This window comes from Equus przewalskii, chromosome 1, assembly GCF_037783145.1.
Source record: "Equus przewalskii isolate Varuska chromosome 1, EquPr2, whole genome shotgun sequence".
Classification (NCBI taxonomy): Eukaryota; Metazoa; Chordata; class Mammalia; order Perissodactyla; family Equidae; genus Equus; species Equus przewalskii.
Genome location: NC_091831.1, coordinates 34,673,074 through 34,691,872, shown reverse-complemented (window position 1 = coordinate 34,691,872; position 18,799 = coordinate 34,673,074). Strand labels below are relative to the sequence as shown.

Genomic DNA, 18,799 nt, shown 5'->3' with positions numbered 1-18,799 from the left:
GATTTATACTTATTTTGGCATCATTAAAGAAAGTTCACTTAATACAAGAAAGTAACTTTTAATGTTTTATTTTGAGAAAGTATTCTGCCTTTGGTTATCAAATATTGGCCCAAGGTCAGGCAGTCTTATTGGATGTCTAGGAAACATTTATTATTGATGGACAAGGTTTCCAGGTCCTGTGCATTTCTACTGAGTTAGAACATCAAGGTAGGAGCTGGGAATCTGAATTTATAAAACGTGATTCAGGTGACCAAAGTTTGTAACTACCTGGTCTAAATACCGCATAAATGTTATCAGCATTTTTGCCAATAGCACTTACCAACATTATAGTCTGACTTAGTATAGACTGTGAGAACTATTTAATTGCTCATTTTAATAGTTTTTTTTCACATTGTAAAGAACTAAGGCTATATGTTAGGTAATCACTACCAAGGTATGTATATGTTGTACTTTTAAAACATTGGTTCTAGCGGGTCATATTTATACCGAAAGAGAGAGATCATATGGCCTTGGCTTTCAGAGATATTTTTCATTTCTATAACTTTATTAAAGTGTTTCATAAAATATGTACCTTAGGATGTGAGGGCGATCTGGCTGGGACATCTGTCAACCCATTGATCACCAGGGTTGATTCAGCTTATCGGTTGGTCAGGCTGCTGTTGGGTGTCCCCTTCCTTCCTCACTGCTCCATGTGCATCCCTCCTGAAGCTACACGCTTGGTCGAAGAGGATGACCTTCCCTGGTAGAGGAGGATCCTTCTTCGGTCAAGGATATGCAAGTAGCTGCACTCTGCTAGAACCTCCAGACAAGCTGTCAGGGTCTGTTCATAGGAGAATGTAGGGTAGTCAAGCTTCCAAGATTCCAGATACATGCAAGTGAGGGACTGCATGCAGCAGTCTGCCTTAAAAAAGAAGGGAAAAATGTACCTTAATGTTTGAGTTTCATATTATTGTAAGACGTTAATGTATTTATAAGTCAGGAAAAATGTCCACTTTAAGAAAATATTTGCAAGAATGTAAAATGTTAATATAATTGATTCGTGTGATAGGTTAACTTCTAATCATTTCTTTCTCTTACAGCTTTGAGTCTTGGTTTGATATCACTAGGCTTTCTGAAACTGCTGAAGATATTATTGCTAAAGAAAGAGAACAGAATGTATTGCATATGCTGCACCAGGTTTTGACTTTTTTCTTATTCTGTTTACTATAGACTCAGAGAATAAAAAAGGAACCCTAGTGATCAGCTGTTCATCCCTTCGTGGTAGATTTAGAAAAATTAGGGCTCGCCAAATTTAACTTATTCCGCTGCCCTTCCCCAACCCCACAAGTCACATGGCTTTATAGCAGAACTGAAGTGATTTTTAAAATTTTGCCCTTTTCCTGTATTTTAATTTTATCCCTAATGGTTACTGATGTTTGTCAGCCTAAAAATGAAAATGAGTGGTTTTTATGCAATGTTTGTCAATAATTTATGTATAATTTCTGTACTTGCATGATCCGTTCTTACTGTTCCCTGCAATCTCTACCCATCTTTCCTATATTTACTTTAGAGAAACATAATCTTTCAAAGATCTCCTAGTCATTTTCATATTTGGGCACCAAAAGCTTCTCAGTTATGCTTTGACAATTTTATTCAGTCTTTTGTAATTTTCTTTTACTTTAAAGTTTATACTACATATCCATGATAAAAAAGGAAATAGTGAAGAAATCAAAAGTAAAAATATCTCAAATCATACTTCCCCTATCAAGTTATTTCCATATTTTTCCTGATGATTGCCTATAGGTATGTTTGTTTCTGGGCTGCTGTCTACAGATAGTTTTTTCTTAAACTATTCGTAATGTTCTCTCTTTCTTTGGTCAAGTTTCTCTATGTTTGGCTCCATTCCTGTGGGTTATTTCAGTACAGAGCCCTAAAAATTAACTTTCTATTTGTAAATCAGTTATTTTCTATTTAGACATATGGCTATAAAAGATATAAAGTGATTTTAAACAAGTTTGTGTTTTCTTTTGAAGACCTCAGCAGTTTAATAATGATATAGTTATTCTGTGTTGTTTTATAAATGTGTAAATCACTTGTCATCACACAGCTAATGAAGGAGGGTAATTTTAAGTCTGAAGTTTTAGAACTTATAGAACCTTTCATGTCTACATCTCTGGATTGGTTGGTTCATTGCTTTTCTACTAGTCCAGAGCCTGAAGTGGTAGGCTATAAGTTTAACCCTAAAAGTACCTTATTTCTGCTTTTTAAAATATTCAAGATATATTAGTTTGTTTTTTTCTTAAAGATTGACACCTAAGCTAACAACTGTTGCCCATCTGCTTTTTTTTCCTGCTTTTTCTCCCCACATCCTCTCAGTATCCAGTTGTATATTTGTGCGTCCTTCTAGTTGTGGCATGTGGGATGCCACCTCAGCATGGCCTAATTAGTGGTGCCATGTCCGCGTCCAGGGTGCGAACCAGCAAAACCCTGGGCTGCCTAAGCGGAGCATGCAATCTTAATAACCACTTAGCCACAGGGCCGGCCCCCTAGAGATTTTGAAAAATTAGTAAATTGTGAAATGTTATGGATAAATTTTATGTGTTATGTGGTGGTCTGGTCTGGGAAAATTTCAAGGAGATGTTTTATCTCACCTTTCAAGACTTAATGATATTTATATAGGAAACATGAGAGAAAGAAGGGGTTGAGGGGTACATGGAGAGAGTATTCCCTGAAAACATATGAATGTTTAATATTCACGTTTTTTCATGTTTAAATTTTAGATTCTAACACCTTTCTTACTGAGAAGACTAAAATCTGATGTTGCTCTTGAAGTTCCTCCTAAACGAGAAGTAGTCGTTTATGCACCGCTTTCAAAGAAACAAGAGATCTTTTATACAGCCATTGTGAACCGTACAATTGCGAACATGTTTGGATCCAGTAAGGTAGAGTGTGGATTTGAAATATACTGTAAATGACAGTTGGCATAGAAAATTTCCTGGTTGATTTCAGTCTAATGCTTATCACTTGTTTGCGGGACTTTTTGAGGGTGCATTTCTATCTGGAGTAGAAGGCATAAGGCCAATAGCAAAAGTTGTCTCCTAGTAATTCTGTAGTTCTACTAAAATTCAAGTGATGGCTCATGGATTAATTGCTTTATAGTCATCTGGAGTGCTTGTTAAAAAGTTTAATCACTGGCCCAGATTAACCCTAATCATGCTATCTGGGGATGGACTTGGAAATATATTTCAGGAAGCACATACTATACCAACAGCTTGCCAACTAGACCAATCCTCCCAAAATACATAATCCCTTCACAGGAGGTTAGTGATAGCCAAAAAATTTAATAGAATGTCCTATTTGAAAGAAATACCTTCTTTAGTCACTCACCATATTACAGGAGATTGAGTGGAATGTAGATTATCTTATAACTAAAAGTTAGGAGAACCTTAAATTTTGTTTAACTGTCCAGATTTTTTTCTGTATGCCATGGACCTGTGTATTACTTTTCAAAATACTATGGTTATGCATTTCTGGTTTGTACAGCCATTAGATTCTGTTCTCCCATTTTCATTTTAATAAAGGGGAGATTTGGTTTTTTAGCTATTAGAAACTTACAGTAGTTGCCTATTGTGAGGAATTTCGTTGCAATATTATACCAATCCAAAGAAATACCCTCTAATGCAGATTTCTGGAGCTTTATATCAGCCTTAAGCCATTAAATCCTTTTATATAAGTTCAAAACAGTTATATCCGTTAATTTTTCCAATGAGATATGAAGGCATTCAATTTAATTCTCACATATTGTCATCAGTGTTAAAACAAATAAATTTCACATGACGTCATTTGCATTTGGCTATAGTTTATGAATCCTTGATTTTTTGACTTTAGAAATTACGAAACTTGATGATTAAAGACAATTTTTTTCTTTATATCTTAAAAGATTTTGTACATAAAAATATTATCCCCCCTTTTGTATATATTTAGAGTTGAAGGATATAGCTTTTAAAACAGATATTCCTTTAATTTGTTCTTTTTTAGAAAGAAACAGTTGAGCTAAGTCCCACTGGACGACCAAAACGGCGAACTAGAAAGTCAATAAATTACAGCAAAATAGATGATTTCCCTAATGAATTGGAAAAATTGATCAGTCAAATGCAGCCAGAGGTAGACCGAGAAAGGTGTGAGTTTAGAAATGAATTTAAGTATCCTTTAAACTGTGGTATTTTTTTGTATTTCTTGTGTTCATGGATTATATGCTTTCAGTAGAGCTGTTGTGGAAGCGAATATCCCTATAGAATCTGAAGTTAATCTGAAGCTGCAGAATATAATGATGCTACTTCGTAAATGCTGTAATCATCCATATTTGATTGAGTACCCTATAGACCCGGTGACACAAGAGTTTAAGGTGAATACCATTTAATAATGGACTGTTTTGATTTCTGTTACTTTTTTATGTGGGGGGAAAAGTCTTATTTTGTATTTTTGATTATTATACTTAAATACTGTGGTGTTTGTCATGAATATTGTAATCCTTCCAGTAAGTGGAGACAAAGACGTCTTCTCTCACAAAATTGAGAACTTTGAGTGTTTGAATGAAGGTCACTTTCTATATGTAAGCTAACTAATATTTTTATTTACATATTATATATGAATAGTAAGAATCATCCTAAAGTTAGAGCGATACTGAAAATATATATATTTTTAGTAATGCTATTGATTTCACTCTGTTTTACTTGCTGTTCTAGTTTAGCAATTGTTGTCACCTTTTCACTATTCCTTTTAGTTAGTATTCTGCTTGTCAAAACCAGTCTGGCAGCTCTTGGTTTCAACAGATAGCCTCAGTTGAGAACTAAAAAGTTGATACTGAGTTATGGGCTTTCAGATTCAGTGAATGAAATTACTTTCTTGGACATTTGATGGAAAAATAGTATACATAGTATTAAAATAAATCAGTTCTCAGTAACCCTCAATAACGCTGTTTCATACTAGTTTACAGCATGCTAGTTTATTCATGCCTGGCAATATTGACATTTTGGGCCACATAATTCTTTGTTTAGGAGGTGCTGTCCTGTGGACTGTAGGCCACTTGGCTGTATGCCCAGTCTCTGATCACTAGATGTCAGCAATATCTCCCCCCCTGCGTTGTGACAATCTAAAATGCCTCCAGACACTCCCAGATACACCTTGCAGGGGGAGGGCAAAATTACCCCCATTTGAGAACTACTGCTTTACAGTTTTTCATTTGAGTAAGGAAGAAGATAATCTCTAATGAGATGATGGATATTCATCAGAAGGTGAAAATTTTCTTTATCTTCAATACTTAGGTTGTTTAAAGCTCCTGTGTTTTCTTTAGAATTTCTACTGAGAATTCTAGTTGTAATTTTCATACCTATTTTGTTGAAAATGTACTCAGTTACATACAATAAACCTCAACATATATGCAGTAAGTTTGAACTTATTGATGTCTTATACAAAGATTTTGGGAGAGGAATGGGGAAGAATAGATCAGTTAGACTTGAACTGAATTTTGTTTTTGTGAAATCATTGGTTTTAAATTCTAGAGTATGTCTTTCCTGGGGAACTATCTTCTGATAAAAAAGATCAAATAACAAGGTCAATTTAAAAAAATTTTAACTTTACAGGGACTTAAATTTCATTGAAAAATTTTTCATTGAACTGTTTATATAGGTTTTATTTTGACAAAAACAAATTATTGGTAGTTATCATGACTTTTTTCTGTTTTTTCTGTCTTTGTCCACTTTTAAGATTGACGAAGAATTGGTAACAAATTCTGGGAAATTCTTAATTTTGGATCGAATGCTGCCAGAACTGAAAACTAGAGGTCACAAGGTGGTACTTTTGATTTGATTTTTGGTGTTTAATTATTCTCTACTGATCAGTACAAATACTAAGATATATTTAAATTTCAGGTGCTGCTTTTTTCACAAATGACAAGAATGTTGGACATTTTGATGGATTACTGCCACTTTAGAGATTTCAACTTTAGCAGGCTTGATGGATCCATGTCTTACTCAGAGAGAGAAAAAAATGTAAGACTACTTATGTCATACATACCAAATTCTTTTTTTGTAACTCCTATCTTGATTTCTAAAGTAATGTAAAGTCGACTCACAGATTAATAGATATGAAAGAGCAAAAACCCTATAGCTGGATCTAAAACATAAGCATTTTGATTTAGTATTAATAAGTCTTGTTTCTCAAATTTTATATATCTTCTGACACAACCTTACTTAATAATATCCTACTTAACCATGAGTTATTATATATGTATAAGTTATATAATATATATAAGTTATATAATAATCTTCTGTTATTGAGATAACAGAAAACTTTTTCTCCTGACTTTTTGGCTGGTCTCTCTACCCCAACATTTTACTATGAAAATTTCAAGCATATGGCAGTTGAAAGAATTTTGCAGTAACCACCTGTAAATCCACCTAGGATCTACCATTAAAATTTTGCTATTCCTGTTTTACCACATACCTGTGAATTACTGTATCCATGCATTTCAAAACCAATTATAGAAGATATTTCCCTTTTAATTTCTTCAGCATATTAAGTCTTTGGGAGTAAAAGTTTTACATATCCAGAATTGAATAAAGTGTACATTTTTTGAGTTTTGATGAATGCATGTGTGTCACCCAAACTCTTATCAAGATAGAGAACTTTACCATCAGCTCAGAAAGTTCCCTCATGCCACCTCCCAGTCAACCTACTTTTCCTGTCTATCCAATCTCCTAGGTAACCACTTGATTTATTTGTGTGTGTGTGACCACTTTTTGAGGGAGTATGGCGTAGACTTTTTTTTTGGTGAGAAAGATTAACCCTGAGCTAACATCTGTGCCCATCTTCCTCTTATTTTATCTGTGGGATGCTTGCCTTGATAAGCATAGCTTGATAAGCGGTGCATAGACCCATGCCTGGGATCCGGACCTGTGAACTCCACGCTGCCGAAGCAGAGCATTCGAACTTAACCACTATGCCACCAGGCTGCCCCCATAGACTTTTCTCTAATGTTAGATATCCTCACTTAAACTTCCCTTGTGATATGTGAGGGTTTTTTTGGTTTTGTTTTTTAACAAAGTTAAAATCTCTTTAATTAAAAAAGTGCTTGGAAAATAAATGAAGTTAACATGAACAGGTACTCTATATAACATAATTGTTTTATAGATCTGAATGATTGATTTGGCCTCCCTTGGATACACTTTTAATAGTTGTAGTTAAAAACAATTTCCCTCCTCAGTCTTTAAAAAGTTAGTTCCTCCCTCCATTACGGTTTATTACAGTGAAAACATACAGTTTTAAATCAGCGAAGAGAAAAGTCACATGGAGTGAAATCCAGAAGAAACTAGATGTGAGCCTCCAGTGGAGTCCCACAGACAGTGCTTAATTCTCCCAGCACCGATTTCTAACAACATATGTGAAGTAAGCCAGGGAAGATAACCTGAGCTTTGGTGTCTAGGGTTTTTATTCAGAGTTGGTCATGTAGGCGTGGATCACCTGTGTGCCTGGCCTGAGCTACTCATCTCAAGCCCCTCTGCAGGTCACATTGATACAGTGTGTCCCAAGGCCCCTGGTTTATTGCTACAGCCTGGGCAATAGACGTGCCTGTGATATTTTGTTCCATGGGAGGTGAGGCATGTCTTTGACAATTTTATCTCTTTCCAGCAAATTGGTCTGTCTGAACTTTTAGCGCTGCTGGAGTTTTCTTTTTTTTCTTTGGAGATTTTATTTATTTATTTATTTATTTTTCCTTTTTCTCCCTAAAGCCCCCTAGTACATAGTTGTATATTCTAGTTATAGGTCCTTCTGGTTGTGCTCTATGGGATGCCACCTCAGCATGGCCTGATGAGCAGTGCCATGTCCGTGCCCAGGATCTGAACTGGCAAAGCCCTGGGCCACTGAAGCAAAGCGCAGGAACTTAACCACTGGACCACGGGGCTGGCCCCTGGGGTTTTCAGTATTTGTTTACCCCCGCAGTCCTGTGGATGCTGAAGAACTCATACCCAGTTTGAAGAATGCTGGCTTATTACATCCCTTGGCACACCACTGCCAGTCCCCTTCCTTTCCTGGCAGACACCTGGTTATAAGATGACTGCTCCACATGCAGCACCACATCCACATTCTAGGCAGGAACAGTTTCTTAATTCCTGTGTTTACATCCTTTTTGGTTTTAGATGCACAACTTCAACACAGATCCAGATGTATTTATCTTCTTAGTGAGTACACGAGCTGGTGGCCTGGGCATTAATTTGACTGCAGCAGATACAGTTATCATTTATGATAGTGATTGGGTAAGTTGAAAGTATGGCAGTGTGCTGATTACATTTCTATTCTGAATTTTTAATCTTTCATTGTACACTTTGCAATTTGACTTATGTTTTGAAAAGATATTTAAGATAGAAATCATTTCTTTATCAAGTGTCCTGTGTGTAAAGACTTGAACGTGTTTTTATCAATGAAGCCACTCTAGAAGTCTTAATTGAGTTAAGGCACTATTTAAATTTCTGATTGGATCATGCATGTTGACTTTACCCATAGTTTGAGTTTAAATAATTTTAACCTTATACTGTTAAATGTTGTTTTTCCTTTTAAGAACCCCCAGTCTGATCTTCAGGCCCAGGATAGATGTCATAGAATTGGTCAGACAAAGCCAGTTGTTGTATATCGTCTTGTTACAGCAAATACTATTGATCAGAAAATTGTGGAAAGAGCAGCTGCTAAAAGAAAACTGGAAAAGTTGATCATCCACAAAAGTAACACCTTCTAGTACTTTTTTGTTTCGATTGTCTATTGTGTATTGTGAATATTTGGTATTTTTTCTTTATGAAAGAAATTAGTGCAGTTTAATGAGTGCAGGATTTAAATAGGGAGTGGGTAATTTGGACCTGTAGAGACCTAAACTAAGTTGATGACCACAGAAATAAAAGAAACAAACTTTGGTGAGTGTCTAGATGAGGAACAAAGGAGCAGAGAGAATTAACAAGGATACTTTTAAAGTGCCACGTCCTAAACTCTGTCATGGGGATGACATGATGTTAATGCTTATTCTTCATAAGAGATTTACCTGCCACAAAGCTTTAAGAAAACTTCCAAGCCTCTGTTTGTAACTTCGTTATATTAAACATTAGATTATTAAAGGGTATACTGAAATAGTACTATGAAAAAAATGTATGTATTTTATTGAACCCACTATTTCAAAAAATATTTGATTCTGGAATGCTCTTTTTCATATTTTTGGTCTTGTATTTTAAAAACACAGTCATCTTTAGTCCAGAAAAGATTCTGAGGAGTAAGGAAAGTGAAATGGGCGAGGCATTGGCATTTTATGTTCTGTTGACTGAAATTCCTTGGAGAAGTTCTACTTTTATTCATTCACTAAAAAATTCTATTTGGACAAATGGCTTGATGGCTACCTTAAGAAAAGTTGAAAATCATATATGTAAGTTGGGAAGCCTAAAGAAATGGGAACATCTTAATAATGTTGAAAATCACTATCAATTTATTTTATGCTGTTTTTCTACTTGGAAATACTTTCTCCAAGGTGTCTGATTTTGAGGGAAATGTGGATTAGGTGTTAGACATCTTTAATTTGACTTGATAGAGCATTCAGATTGTAGTTCGAGTTTGCATTGGAAGAAAAAAGAATTTTAATCTTAATGAGATTTTGTGCAAAATAAAATTTTCACCTGTGCAGCTTTAGGAATTTGAATGAGGAAATAAATTATATTTTGTTTATTGAAGATAGTATAAATTAGTTAGTTTATTTGTAGTTTTATTTTCCCAAGTTCTATTTTGAGAGATCAATTTGAAAAAACAATTTTAAAGGAATTTTTAAAATACTGATAGTGTTTTACTGAGGTATAACATACATACAATAAAATACGCAGATCTTAAGTGTACAGCTTGATGAATTCTGACAAATATATACACTTAAATATCTATCATCCAGATCAAGATAATGAACGTTACCATCATCCAAGAATGTTTCTTCGTGCATCCTTCCCAGTCATTTCACGTCTTCCCTCGTCCCCTCACTAGGAGGCAACTGATATTCTGATTTCTGTCACACAGATTAGTTTTTCCTTTAACTTCATATGTGGATTCATATGTATGTTTGTATTCTCTTTTGTCTAACTAGTTTGTTGAACATAGTATTTTGAGATCCATTTATGTTGTGTATATTAGAAGTTTGGGATTTTGTTTTTTAAATTGCCAAATAGTTTATCCATTCTTTTGTTGATTGATGTTTGAATTGTTTCCAGATTTTGGTTTTTATGAATAAGTTGCTCTTTTGCAAGTGTTGGGGGACATAGATTTATTTGTTTTTCTTCTTAAAGTGGGTGTATACCTAAAGGAAACTACCAAACTTTTCCCCAGGTGGACATACCTTTCTACATCCCACCAGCAAAGTATGAGAGTTTAGATGGTTTTTCTTCCTTACCAACACTTGGTTTTGTATGTCCTTTTTAATGTAAGCTATTCTGATTGGTTTGTAATGTATTGTATTTTGGTTTAAGAAGCAATTTTGAATGTTTTTAATTTCTTGAAAATTTTTTCTAGATCATTTCAAAGGTGGTCAGTCTGGGCTAAATCAATCTAAGAACTTCTTAGACCCTAAGGAGTTAATGGAGTTATTAAAATCTAGAGATTATGAAAGGTAAGATTTTTTAAGAAAATGTAATTCAGGGCCAGCCCTGTGGTTCAGTGGTTAAGTTGGCGTGCTCCCCTTAGGCATCCCAGGTTCGCTTCCTCTGCGTGGACCTATATCATTTTTTGGTGGCCATGTTGTGACAGCGACCCACATGCAAAATTAGGAAGATTGGCATAGTTGTTAGCTCAGAGTGAATCTTCCTCAAGCCAAAAAAAACAGCAAGATTGGCAACAGATATTAGCTCAGGGTGAATCTTCCTCAGCAAAAAAAAAGTAATTCATAGTTTTGATTTATCATAGAGATTTCAATATTTTCTTTTCTTATAGGGAAGTCAAAGGATCAAGAGAGAAGGTCATTAGCGATAAAGATTTAGAGTTGTTGTTAGATCGAAGTGATCTCATTGGTAAGTATCTCTCATGCTTGTATTTACTTATTTGTTTTTATGGAAACTTTGAAAAATACACTTTAGTAGAGAGAATAGTATAGTGTACCCCTATGTATAATTCATTCTCCTATTACATTTAGGAGAATTGGCACTAAAACCTTAATTCATTTAATACCCAATCCATATCCAGGTTTCCCCTGCTGTCTTAAATTTTTTTATAGTTTGAATCAGGATCTAGGATGTGTCTCTTTCCTTTTGTAACATCCTCCTCACTTTTGTTTTTCCTTACCGTTGATTTGTTGGAGAAACTGGGTTATTTGTCCTATAAAATGACTTAGACTGGAATCGGCTGATTTTTTTTTTTTTCTCCTCTTGTGTTGTCCTTTGATTTGTTCCTCAATCTACTTGTTTTCTGTGGAGTGGTAAATAGCTCTACAGGCTCAATTACATTTAGATTCCATATCTTAGGAATACCAGTGCTTTGTTCTCATGTTGTAAATCATGCCAGGAGGCACATATGTCTGGGTTTCTTAGTTTTAGTGAGCTGAGTGATCAGCTGATTCAGGCTGTTTCCTGTCAGCCTTTTATTTAAGCTGATGGTTTTAGCATCCATTGATGATGTTTTAAACTATTTCCTTAAGGACTGCAAAATGATGGTTTTCTTGTTCTGTCATTTCTTCATTAGCTGGAATTAGTCTGTTAACTTTACTATATCAACTCTTTGGTTACTCTGAGATATAATCTCTAATGGGAGGCAGGATAAATTGCTTCTTTTATTTATCAATTTTTATAGTGAGGAGTTGATGCTTATAGTGGTGACCATAAATTATCTTGAAAACAAATATAACAGATATAACCCTTCATCTCCTAATTTGTGTGTGTGTGTGCTCTTGATTATTTATGTGTGTTGTATCTGTATGGTGGAAATAGTATAAAATGATGTACTACTGTGCATCTTTTCCCAGCTCTGTGTTCAGCAGAGTTATGTTGGCAGCTTGATATTGGTGATGATAGGAATATTTGATACTATGGAACTAGGGAAAAACTACAAACCAGGGCCCTTTTTGGGCTAGGGAGAAGGGTTTTCTTAAACATTTACCAGTATACCACCGTGTATAGTGTTGTAATGTCTTCAACTTAGTTTCAAATAGCTCTTTTTAAAATTGTCTTTGTAGGGCTGGCCCAGTGGTGCAGCGGTTAAGTGCATATGTTCCACTTCTTGGTGGCCCAGGGTTCATGGATTCGGATCCCGGGTGTGGACATGGCACCGCTTGGCCCACCATGCTGTGGTAGGCGTCCACATATAAAGTAGAGGAAGATGGGCATGGATGTTAGCTCAGGGCCGGGCTTCCTCAGCAAAAAAGAGGAGGACTGGCAGTAGTTAGCTCAGGGCTAATCTTCCTCAAAAAAAAAAAAAAAAAAAAAAAGGAAAGAAAAAAACATAATAAAATTGTCTTTGTCTTATCCTTGAATTGAAAGCTTTATCTTTTGGTTTTTTGCTGAGGAATATTCACCCTGGGCTAACATCTGTTGCCAACCTTACTCTTTTTTTGAGGAAGATTAGCCCTGAGCTAACATCTGCCAATCTTCCTCTTTTTGCTGAGGAAGATGGACCCTAAACGAACGTCTGTGCCCATCTTCCTCTTTTTTTATATGTAGGATGCCACCACAGCATGCCTTGATAAGTGGTGCGTACGTCCATGCTCGGGACCTGAACTGGCAAACACTGGGCCACTGAAGCGGAACGCACGAACTTAACTGCTACACCACCAGGCTGGCCTCTTCCTCTTTTTTTTCCTCTGCTTGCAGAAGATTCGCCCTGAGCTAATATCTGTGCCTGTCTTCCTCTGTTTTGTATGTGGGTCACCGCCACAGCATGGCTATCAATGAGTGGTGTAGGTCTGCACCTGGAAACTGAACCTGGGCTGTTGAAGTTGAGCGTCCCAAACGTATCACTAGGCCACGGGACTGCCTCTAAAAGAATTCTTTCTAAATTCTACATACAGGTTTTTTATCAGATATATGTTTTGCAGCTATTTTTTCTCAATCTGTGGCTTATCTTTGCACTTTCTTAATTAGTGTCTTTTGAAGGGCAAAGATTTTTTATTTTGATGAAGTCCAGTTTTTCTTGTGTTTGTTCTTAGCACTCGTGATTTTGCTATCATGTTGGTAGGTTATCTTTCCCTAACCTAAGGTCATGATCTTTTTTTTCTTTGAAGTGTTTCGTGGTTTTAGTTCTTAAATTTGAGTTAATTTTTGTGTACAGTATGAGGGAAAGATCTAAATATTTATTTTTCGTGTTATCATCTAATTGTCTCAGCACCATTTGTTTAAAAGATTATTCTTCCCCTATTGAATTACTGTGGCACCTTTGTTGAAAATCATTTGATTGTAAATGTAAGAGTTTATTTCTTTGTTCTCAATTCTGTCCCATTGATCTGTTTGTCAGTTCTCTGCCAGTACTACACTGTCTTGATTATTGTAGCTTTGTAGTGAGCTTTGAAATTGTGAAAAGTGAATCCTCCAATTTTGTTCTTTATCACATTGGTTTCAGCTATTCTGGGTTCTTTGCATGTTTATATGAATTTTAATTTTTAAATAGTTCAGGAAAAAATATGAGAAAGATAAAGCTTTGTGGCCAAATCTTAAATACATTATCAAATAAAATGCAGCAGTATAGAAGGTATACAAGAATAGTGCAATACCTGAAGATACTAACTCACATTATAATGAATAAAGGATTCCTAGATACTGAAAAGCCACTTGATACAACATAATCACCCTCATAATTCTTAAACTAGACATAGAGAAGAATATTCTTAATTTGATAAAATGTATCCATCTAGTAAATTACTGCTAAAATGAAGAACAATCAAAGATACCAGCTCTCGCTCACACTGTTTAGTATACAACATTGTTCACTGTACAAGAAAGTCCTAATTAATGCTATAAGATAAAATAGATTAGAAGAATAATAATTACAGTAACCCACCCTTATCCTTGGAGGATACATTCCAAGACCCCTAGTGGGTGCCTGAAACTACGGATAATACTGAACCTTACATATCCTGTTTTTTTTCTATCCATACATACCTATGATAAAGTTTAATTTATAAATTAGGCACAGTAAGAGATTAACAACAATAACTAATAACAAAACAGAACAATTAGAACAATACGCTGTAGTTAAAAGTTACCACAGATCTTAGCAACTTGAGCATACAATTTTTTTATTTCCTTGTTGAGAACTTTTACCTTTTCATTTAAGGGAAGTACTTTACAGCTTCTCTTTGGCATATTCTGATTGCCAGCATCACTACTCTTGCACTTTGGGGCTGTTATTAAGTAAAATAAGGGTTACTGGAACACAAGCACCGCAATACTGCAACAGTCGATCTGATAACAGAGACAGCTACTAAGTGACTAAAGGGCGGGTAGTGTATACAGCGTGAATACGCTGGACAGAGGGATATTCACGTCCTAGGCAGGATTGAGTGGACTGAGTGGATGGAGTGAGATTTTATCACACTACTCAGTATGGAGTGCAATTTAAAACTTGTGAATTGTTTATTTCTGGAATTTTCCATTTGATATTTTTGGGCTGTGGTTGACCACAGGTAACTGAAACCACAGAAAGCAAAAAAGAGGGGACTATTGTGTAGTGAGAGAGAATTGAAATTGCTTATATTTGCAGGTGGTGCAGTTGTCTCCATAGAAAGTCCAAGGGAATCTAGAAGTTTTTAGAATGGAATTCAAGAATGTTGGTATAAATTAACAGTATGTGGATCAGCAATAATTATTTAAAAAATAAGTTATTTACAGCAGCTACAAAACTATAACATACCTAGGATTAATTATAACAATTTCTTTAAGGCCTTTGTGAAGAAAATTATGAAACATTGGACAGTAACAGAAGGACTGAGTAAATGTACAGATTAAACTACATTCACGGATATGAATGTTTAATATTAAAAAACGTCAGTATTCCCCGAATTAACTTAGATTCCTTACATTGATCTTCTAATTAAAATGTCAATATGACTTTTTGGTGAGATGGATTGTCCCTGAGTTAACATCTGTTTCTAATCTTCCTCTTTTGTTTTGCTTGAGGAAGATTGTCCCTTAGCTAACATTTGTTCCAATCTTCCTCCATTTTGTGTATGGGATGCCGCCACAGCACAGCTTGATGAGCAGTGTGTAGGTCCATGTCCGAGATCCGAACGCATGAATCCCCGGCTGCTCAAGCAGAGTGCATGAACTTAACCACTATGCCACAGGGCCAGCCCCAAAATCTCAATAGGACTTTAAAGAACTGTCACAGGCTGTTTTTAAAATTTATATGAAGGGTGAAAGGTGAAGAGCAAAGACAATTCTGAAGAACAGCAAAATGTTCCATAGATAGAATTAAGATTTAATTAAAAAAAAGTCATAATAATCAAGACTGTTGAATTAGCATATGATAAAATAAATTTATTAGTGGTATGATTAATCTGGAAAGTCAACTATATTTCTGTGGAAAACCAATAAATGACAGAAAGGGCAATTCAAACCAGAGAGGAGAAATTCCTATTATGCAATATATGATGCTGGGACAGTTTGTAATCAACAGGGAAAACCTCATACCATCCTCAAAAACAAATTCTAGATAAATTAACAATCTAACTAGTCAAAACCTAAATATTAAAAGCTAAACTTTTAACAGATATGAAAATATAAGTATGGCTTTAGAGTAGGAAAAGAATTCCTAAGGTACAAAACTCACAAACTAAATGAATAGATTGATACAGATTTTATTACATTAATTTAAAGACTAATGTGAAAACATTTTATTACATTAATTTAAAGACTTCTGTAAAAACAGATGATACCATAAACAGAGATAACAAACCACAAAAAATATTTGCAACACGTAACAGGAAGTATTTATCATATACAAATAGCTAAAAATCAGTAAGAAAAATGAACATTTGAGCAAGTGATTACCAGGAGAGAAAGAAATGGCCAGCGAACATAAAGAGATGCTTTAACTTCCCTGGAAATCAGAGTAATGCAAATTAAAACCAGTAGAGATTTTATTCCATAACTATCATTTTGACAAAAATGTAAAAGATCACATATTGGCAATGGGAGTGTGTATAAAGATAAATTTTCATGGTGTGCTTCCCAACTTTTGAACTAACCATGGTTGGGCTTGGTTTTTTTTGTTTGTTTGTTTTTTACCTTCTCTGAGAATTAATTCAAATTGGTATTCTGTTTATTGTTCTATATATATCTTAAATTCAGCAGAAGTGATTTTGATTCACAAACTGATGTTTCAGTTTCTGTGCTCCCTGGAGGCCAGTTCTAGTTGTAATAAGAGGAATGCGCTTTCTTGCTTTTGCTGCTATTAACTGTTAATGATAAAGGAATAAAATGACCCACATTTCTGAATTTTTAAATTTTGCACGGATGACTGACTCACTTCTCATAATATATTGGACATCTCTTTTAGAATTCCTTTTTAGGTTCTTAGACTTTTTAAGAAATAAATACTTGTTTTAATATTTTTCTCTTAGATCAAATGAATGCCTCAGGACCGATTAAAGAGAAGATGGGGATTTTCAAGATACTAGAAAATTCTGAAGATTCCAGTCCTGAATGTTTGTTTTAAATTGGAGCTAAAGAATGTCTTTAAAAAATTCTTATTTACATCCACTGATTTACTTTTATTGGTGTTGAAATCCAGATTATCCACTTTACTTTTTGATTATATCAGTTTACATAATGTAACCTGTACCATTGCATACTTAATAGTTGATAATTTTCTGAGCTTTATTCAGAACAAAGAAGTATTCACATTAGGTGTAGATTTCTCGGTTAACTTTTCAGACTCGGTAGTACTCTTGGGTACAGGCTGATGTGTACTTCACCACTGCCAGATTTATACAGTCTTCCTGTGGAAGTTTAATGTCTTTTCCCCACCGTTTAGCAGTACAGTTCATGGGCTTTTGGTACTTCAGTTATGGAGTAGGCTTTTGATGGGGGAAAGATTGAGATAATGCTTTCCGTTGTTTAAATAAGAAATTGTTTGAATTTAGGGTCTGTTTCTATAAAATGGTTTACCAAATAAATCTTCATTATAAGATGATCTCATCAAATTATTTCTTCAGAAAAATAATGAATCAGGTGAAATAATAGTAAAAGTCTTGACTGGCGTTACAATTCAACATTCTTATGCTGATGTGGTTTCATTCACTACTACTACGCACATATGTCACATACAGATTTCAGCTGAACATTGGGTTAATTAATGCAGAGAAGGCTCTGGAAGAAACTGTAAGGTCTTTACAAATGACCAGAAATTGCAAGTGGTAGTATATCATGCAAGACAAGAATAGAAGAAGAGAGAAGAGACCTGAAAATTTATAATAGGAGGAGTAAATAGTACTGGAGAGAAGGAAACAAGACCTAGGAATATAAGTAATACAGAATCCATAATAGAGGCTCATAAAGGCCAAAATGGGAACAGTTTAGGCCCTGTATGTCTATCAGACTACGAGGTAGAGAAATCTTGAATGCTCCGTGAACCTTACATTTCTGTGTAGGTTGTTTATCTCATGTCAAAATGTTATTCTTGTTGCTGTGCATATTTAACTGTAGATCAGATTATCTCTACGTTAGGGCAATGTAGCTAGGGCTCAGAGAAAAACTGGAGAGAATATTCAGTCAAAAGACAAGAAAGTCTTCAGAGCAGGTTTTTTTTTCTTTTGAGTGGAAATGTTTACCCATCACACCCCTGCTGACTAATTGTCATCATAACCTTGGTTGCTTAGTTGTCTCACTGAGTTTTCCTACTGTGTTGTCTCTTACATCCTCCCAAATGAGTATTTTGTGGGTTCATCTCAGTCCTCACATCTCTAATACCTCTTTCCTTACCTTGCTCTCTGTTGCCACTGAGAAATTAGAAACAATCAGAAAAAAACTCGCAAAAGTTGCCACCACTGCATGTATAAATCTACCAGCATCTGTGCCCTATGTATCTTTTTTTCCTGTTACTGTGGATATATATTGTCTGTCCTGCCTAGAGCCAACAGAAATGTCTCCTTTTATAACAAACTCCTTGAAAAGTTGTCTGTATTCACTTTTGTTTCTCTTTTCCATTCTTTTCTGAACCCATTCCAGTCCGTTTTCATCCCCATCACTCATGAAACTGTTCTTATTCAGACTTCCAGTGACCTCTGACTTCATTTTTCAGCAGCATTTCATACGATTGTTTAATCTTCTCCACTAAACAGTTTCTAAACAAACGCATTTGTTTGGTTTTCCTTCCTACTTCTCTGGCTTTCTCAGTCTCCTTTGCTGTTTCTTCATGTCTTTGACCCCTAAACATTAGAATGTCCCAGACAGGGCTTGGGGCTCCCTTGATGGTAGTGATGACTCAAATTTATATCTCTAGCCAGAGTCTTTCTCCTGAGCTCAGTTCAGCTGCCTACTTGACATTTTTACTTCATTGCCTGATAACTCAAACTATCCCAAATCTGAACTTAAGAACTTGTACTTCCCCAGCCTGTTGAGACTGTTACCACTCATTCATTTATTTTTCAGCTTCCAAAATCTTATTTTGTCATCTCATCTCTTCTCTTGATGTGAGAGTTGAATGCCTCTTTCATCGTTTTACTGTTATTCTAGTTTCCAGATTCTGGTAAGGGGCAGAGGGGAATAGATCTTCTCATTCTATGATATTGAAACGAAGCAGGTTCTCCCTGCTTTGTCTTGTATAA

The 18,799-nt window shown here is 35.2% G+C and overlaps 1 protein-coding gene across 4 annotated transcripts in view; it reads left to right on the top strand.

Annotated features, from left to right (window-relative positions):
- Window positions 1-17,166, top strand: part of HELLS (helicase, lymphoid specific) — a 43,391-nt gene extending 26,225 nt beyond the window's left edge. For 2 of the 4 annotated variants that reach the window (XM_070609655.1, XM_008540409.2), the window contains exons 12-22: window positions 1,080-1,176; window positions 2,760-2,921; window positions 4,018-4,157; window positions 4,246-4,384; window positions 5,746-5,829; window positions 5,910-6,029; window positions 8,178-8,294; window positions 8,597-8,756; window positions 10,564-10,660; window positions 10,981-11,057; window positions 16,595-17,166. In XM_070609655.1, the coding sequence (XP_070465756.1) occupies window positions 1,080-1,176; window positions 2,760-2,921; window positions 4,018-4,157; window positions 4,246-4,384; window positions 5,746-5,829; window positions 5,910-6,029; window positions 8,178-8,294; window positions 8,597-8,756; window positions 10,564-10,660; window positions 10,981-11,057; window positions 16,595-16,689 (1,288 nt within the window). In that variant the 3' untranslated portion in view covers window positions 16,690-17,166. Of the gene's footprint in view, window positions 1-1,079; window positions 1,177-2,759; window positions 2,922-4,017; window positions 4,158-4,242; window positions 4,385-5,745; window positions 5,830-5,909; window positions 6,030-8,177; window positions 8,295-8,596; window positions 8,757-10,563; window positions 10,661-10,980; window positions 11,058-16,594 lie in introns of all 4 variants that reach the window. The other 2 variants (XM_070609640.1, XM_008540407.2) reach the window with 1 other exon arrangement.
- Window positions 17,167-18,799: the final 1,633 nt, after the last annotated feature.